Source organism: Procambarus clarkii, chromosome 82 (genome assembly GCF_040958095.1).
Source record: "Procambarus clarkii isolate CNS0578487 chromosome 82, FALCON_Pclarkii_2.0, whole genome shotgun sequence".
Taxonomy (NCBI): Eukaryota; Metazoa; Arthropoda; class Malacostraca; order Decapoda; family Cambaridae; genus Procambarus; species Procambarus clarkii.
The window spans coordinates 9969053-9975254 of record NC_091231.1 but is presented as its reverse complement, the minus strand read 5'-3'; the positions used below and the strand labels follow the sequence as shown (position 1 = coordinate 9975254).

The 6202-nt window shown below is 43.4% G+C and overlaps 1 protein-coding gene across 3 annotated transcripts in view; it reads right to left on the bottom strand.

Annotated features, from left to right (window-relative positions):
- LOC123764321 (solute carrier family 15 member 2) overlaps nucleotides 1–6202 on the bottom strand; it is a 75893-nt gene that overhangs the window by 50662 nt on the left and 19029 nt on the right. The window contains exon 1 of one of the 3 annotated variants that reach the window (XM_045751927.2): nucleotides 3783–4070. The exons of the other annotated variants lie outside the window; for them this stretch is intronic. Within the exon in view, the coding sequence (XP_045607883.2) occupies nucleotides 3783–3861 (79 nt within the window). The 5' untranslated portion in view covers nucleotides 3862–4070. Of the gene's footprint in view, nucleotides 1–3782; nucleotides 4071–6202 lie in introns of those variants that run through there. 3 annotated transcript variants of the gene reach the window in all.

The following is a 6202-nucleotide window of genomic DNA, read 5'->3' as shown; positions in this document are numbered from 1 at the left end:
CACTATCATTCACCACTCCATCTCGTTACTTGGTGGTGGTATTACTGCCTCATGCGTCGCGCTGTCCGCGTTATCAGATTAAAGGATTGACAAGTGTAATGTCTAAGAATACTGCGTAAACCAGAGGTGCGTCGTTAGTGTGTAAACTAGAGGGAGGTGCGTCGTTAGTGTGTAAACTAGAGTAGAGGGAGATGTCGTTAGTGTGTAAACCAAAGTAAATGTAGAGGGATGTACATAGTGCATAAACAAGAGCAGAGGAAGAGAATAACCAGAGTAGAGGTAGATAATGGTACGTCAACCAAAAAAAGTAGAGGTAGATGAAGGTATGCGTAGTCATTGCATAAACCAGAGTAGAGGTAGATTGAAGTGCATAAGATACCTATACATGTAATTATTCAGTGCCTAAACCAATACACTAACAGCAAGGCAGATCCCTATTAAGAATCATTATAGTCTCTATACATAACTAGATCATCACCTGACACACAACGTCAAAATAATCGACAAATACAGCGACAACAGAAGACTGAACATTATGTATCTGAACATAAATAATGTATTGTACTGAACATAATGCCCTGGGCATTATGTACCAAGCACACCTAGCCAACTATCAACAGCCAACTAACACCAAATTACATATTGCCATCTCGAGAACACAACGAAACATACAATATACTGCGCCAGCCATCATGGAAACATGAAAATTGGCAAAGTGCAATGAGCCTGTTGGCCTATATGTGAGGTGCTTCACCTTCACCTCATCCTCGGCTATATATTTGGCAGCACAATATACCATATATCACGGGGGAGACATCTCCCGTCACGCAGGGTGCAGTCGCGCCTCCACAGATCTCCAGTATCAGCTCTTGATACTGGTAATGGCTCAAAAGAGCCACCACTTACGGGCTATTCATGCCCGTGCATGAATAGCCCGAATTCACCTCTTGTGCAGTTTAATCATCATTAATCAACTTGTAACCATTCGAACTCTGTCCTTGATAATGTTGACAAGGTTCATCGAAACGCATCTCTTAGCGTTAGCCCTTAATAAAATGGTCAAATGAACTTTGGAGAGTTTATTTTTCAGCTTCCTCCAGAAGTAAAGAAAACCAGAAAGAGAGAGAAGATTCGTACTAGAATAAGAGATCTCACCCTCTCTGCCATATGTGTTGTGTGTGCTTTTCTCCGAGGCTATGGGTCCTCCTCCTTCCAGCCAGAGGTGAAACCCTCTGGTTTCAATAATACATATATATTCAATATATATATATATATATATATATATATATATATATATATATATATATATATATATATATATATATATATATATATTGATATTCAATAATATACATCTACAAGACCTTGTCCAGCTAGTTTATTGCCCCTCAGTATCTTACATGTTGTGATCATATCCCTTCTGTTGAGATTTAATTCTCATAATCTATCTTAACCCTTAACCCTCTTAGCTCTTGCACCAATCATGTGGCAAACTTCTGTACCTTCTTCACGCTCCAGGTCATAGACCCGCTGAACTCAGGCGCGCACCAGTGACAAGATGGAAAGTCATTCCGCACACAAACACTGCTCCTCGCTGGTGGACACACCACCCCCGTCCTTGAAGAAAACAGAGGTGATATGATCTCAACATACAAAATACTAAATGGAATAGAAGAGGTGGTCAAGTACAGCCTCTTTGACTTGGGGGGAAAAAGACGAGGGGAAGGAAATACTTATATTCTGGGCGGATGGTCAGCTAGTGTAATCCACTCAAAAGAAGAAGCAATAGAAGCCACCTCCTTCCGCACATTTAAAGCCAGATTTGATAGAGTTCAATCGCCAGGAAAGTTAAATTATAACATAACAGCAGAAATCACAATTGCGTGATGCATCAAATGAACAAATGAGCTACCATGTCGTAGCTCAGTCGATTAAGGCAGATGCTCTCGGACGCAGGTTCGAATCCTCGTCACGGCTCTTGTGGATTTGTTCAGGTACAACAGGTGAGGCATAAAGAATTACACCTCACTTCCTTGTAGTCACTGATAGATAAGCACCACATCACTAGCACCGAGTACGGGCTCACCATAGCCCGTGCTACATGGACACTTCGTCCTGAATAGCTAAATCTTTAACAACATTAACAACATAGCACCGAGCCGTCATCACAACCATCACCACCACCTACAACCACCATCCATAATTACCACCACCCACAACTCAGCACAACCAGCAGCACCCAATCATAACCTCTCACACCAGACCAGTATCACCACTGTACGTAAAATATACACTGTCTTGCGTCAAGTCACCTGTGAAAGTCACAGACGGGGGGTGAAAGGTCCTAAACTCGCCGGCTTCTTAAGAGAGTGAGTTTATATATTCACCAACTTTCTCTCTGCAACCGTTCACCTGTAGTAAACACGTGCGATTGCTGGATTGTTTCAGTCACAGGTTAGAAAAATGTATGAATGATTTTGAGTAGATGTAAATAGGCGCTGCCTCGTATGGGTCAGTAAGAGCTGCCTCGTATGGGTCAGTAAGAGCTGCCTCGTATGGGCCAGTAAGAGCTGCCTCGTATGGGTCAGTAAGAGCTGCCTCGTATGGGTCAGTAAGAGCTGCCTCGTATGGGCCAGTAAGAGCTGCCTCGTATGGGCCAGTAAGAGCTGCCTCGTATAGGCCAGTAAGAGCTGCCTCGTATGGGTCAGTAAGAGCTGCCTCGTATGGGCCAGTAAGAGCTGCCTCGTATGGGCCAGTAAGAGCTGCTTCGTATGGGCCAGTAAGAGCTGCCTTGTATGGGTCAGTAAGAGCTGCCTCGTATGGGTCAGTAAGAGCTGCCTAGTATGGGTCAGTAAGAGCTGCCTCGTATGGGTCAGTAAGAGCTGCCTCGTATGGGCCAGTAAGAGCTGCCTCGTATGGACAAGTAAGAGCTGCCTCGTATGGACCAGTAAGAGCAGTCTCCTATGGGCCAATGGGAGCCGCCTCGTATGAGCCAATAGGAGCTGTCTCGTATGGGCCAATAGGAGCTGTCTCGCATGAACCAATAGGAGCTGCCTATCTCCCCATCATAGACAAGCTAGGCTCAGCTTTTTCCCATCGCACTTGTCACTGGTGCGCGCCTGAGGTCAGTGGGTCTATGACCTGGAGCGTGCGATGTTCAATATGCTTCAGTGCGATGTTCAATATCTTTAATCACTACATGTAAGGTCACGCTCCAGGTCATAGACCCACTGACCTCAGGCGCGCACCAGTGACAAGATGGAAAGTCATTCCGCACACAAACAGTGCTCCTCGCTGGTGGACACATCACCCCCGTCCTTGAAGAAAACAGGATTCCTGGTTGAATTTCCAACTATGAATGATAAATACATTTCAACAGCCACAGCCAAGTTTCAAAAGATTTACCCGCATGACATCGAGCCTGAACTTGTGACAGAAATTGATCACTTCTGGAACTTTGTTGAGCAATGTGATGAGTTCAGACACAAGCGTTTGATCTGTATACCCTTGTAGTAAAGAATGGATTAACTTCATTCCCTAATGTTAAAATTAGCCTAGTCTCCCGAGCGTTCCAACCGTCTCTAAACTGCTGTACGTGTACATTCTCTTCCTCTCACACATTCGCAGGGCGCCAACTCCCAAATACCTATTTACTGCTAAGTGAACAAAGGAATCAGGTAAAGGAAACTGCCGGAGTCCGTGGACTGTGAATCCCAAACGCTATGTATGTGCATGTAAAACGGAATGTATATAACATATCAACCTTATAATACCTTGCCTACCTTTGGGTCCGTTGAGGACCTCCGGGGTAGAGACCTCAGAGGCAGCCACAACCTTCGGTTCTTCCGTGTTGGGCGCCATAACACCTCGGCCTCACGACGTCTTCCCCGCTGTGTTTCTCTCAATACCGATGCTACCTTGTTTAGACAAGCACGAACTCCAATAACCCCATATGAAGCTTATGGCAAATATTGGTCTAAATGCACATGCAGCAGTGCATTATGAGCAAGTCCCTGGCAGTGATCAGCACGGGGTGCCAGCTGGTTGTCATGTGAGCTACTGTGGCCCTTCCGCATCTACTTATAAGCTTAGTGAACTATCTGCCTTCCCCCTCCCACCTCCCCAATCATACCCCGCCTCCATCGGTAAAAATTCAGACTTGTTGCTCACTCGACTTGACTCCTGCGCCAATAAGGAAATGTCTTTGCTGATAAGTGACGATATACTCCACGAACTCAACACTAACCGCTCGTTGTATATACAAAGGTCGTATATCCTTGAGCCAATCTGTTCCACGAAAATTATTACACTTATTTAGCAACGGTTTGCCTAAACGTTCAAAAATGTATTGTTAACCTTAAATGCAGTGATTAATCTGTCTTTTCTAATCATTTTATAATTTAAATTGTCTACCAAGGTTAACTTCGATCTGATTACGACGCTTATGGCAAAAAAAAAGAGGGTTACATATAGCGTTTACAGAGAGTTTTGTCCACGTTTCCAATAGCTACTAGGCTAGTTTGACATGCTTCAGTCGTTATTCTGGTAACGAGTGCCCATGGCGTTAGACTGCAGACAATGTATATAACGCTGTGAATCCCGAACGCTATGTGCATGTAAAACGGAATGTATATAACATATCAACCTTATAATACCTGGCCTTCCTTTGGGTTCGTTGAGGACCTCCGAGGTAGAAACTCTCTCAAGTCTTTAAGATGCAGGAAGTTGCCTATCTTAATTACGTAGCCATTGAGCAAAATATTCAAAGAGTACCGAAATTTCAAGGTTGAATCAACTGTTACTCTTGGATGGTGTGACCACCGGGTACTGCTTTTGTTGTGGTTTTTGAAAGAGCGAGTTTTTCTCACTCTTAGACCTATGCTCATAACTTTGCAGTTATCTAGGTAGAAATCCACTAGCCATTTTTCAGACCACTTCTGTAGTACATCTTCGTTCATTCTGCGAAACATCACAGTTACCTGAAAGGTTTTTCCTCATTTTTGCATCATCAGCAAACATTATGAAGGAGGCTGCCACCTACGTTATGTGAGTGACTAGAAGCAGGATGGGTCTCAGCCCCGACCCCTGCGGCACTCATTACTTCACTCTAATACCCCCTTTCTCTCACTGGTAAATTAGAAGTGGCATTTGTAGCCTTGGGCCAGATTCACCGAACCAGTTACGCAAGTACTTACGAACGTGCACATCTTTCCTCAATCTTTGACGGCTTTGGTTACATTTATTAAACAGTTTACAAGCATGATAACTTCACAATCAACTGTTGTTATTGTTATAAACAGCCTCCTTGTGCTTCGGAGCTCATTAACTGTTTAATAATTGTAAACACAGCCGCCAAAGATTGAGAAAAGATGTACAGGTTCGTAAGTGCTTGCGTAACTGCTTCGTGAATCTGGCCCCTTGTTGCTGGCCTGAGAGGGGAAGCCTTCCCTCCTCACTCGCCTATTGGGCCTACGTGTGTATCAGGTGCCCGAAAACAGCTCTTGCGCCATACAAGTGATTGTATGGACTACCTTTTCTTCGATCGGAGATGCTAGTGACCATGAAACAATGCAGCCTCTAGTCAGTGTAGATACTTTGAGTCATACCTTAACTCTCCCATTTCTACATTAGTTGATGTGTAGTAGTGCTTTGACGATTGAAGGTGGTTAGGAACTTTAACTTTCTAGAAGGCTAGAAACTTAGAAACTTTCCTTGCCCGAAACGCTATGCGTATTAGTGGCTTTAGGTATTGTATGTACTAGCTCTATATATAAATCCAACATTATGTTTCTAAGTCATCAGTCTATGTATGTACTTTTACCTGAATAAAAATTTGAATTTTAATGACAAAACTGTGTTGATAAACAAAGGAGCCGTTGTAGTTGGCACTGGTGTGACACCAGCTATAGCTCTTTTTTTTTTTATTATTATTATTATTTTCTACCACAGACGTGGCCAGACATTTACAATGCTAACCAGCATATATACATTTTCTTCTGTCCTCCATGGACAGGGTTAGAGAAGTGTTAAACATATAGTTCAGGGGTTTATTGAACACTCAACCACAGAAGGTGATTCGGTGCTTTTAAAATGCTAAGCTAACCTACATACGTAAATACATAGATACACAGATTTACGTCTGCCCTACATAAAGTGTTTGATGTGTCTTTTACATAGTCTGTTAGGCCTAGCACCTCGCCCG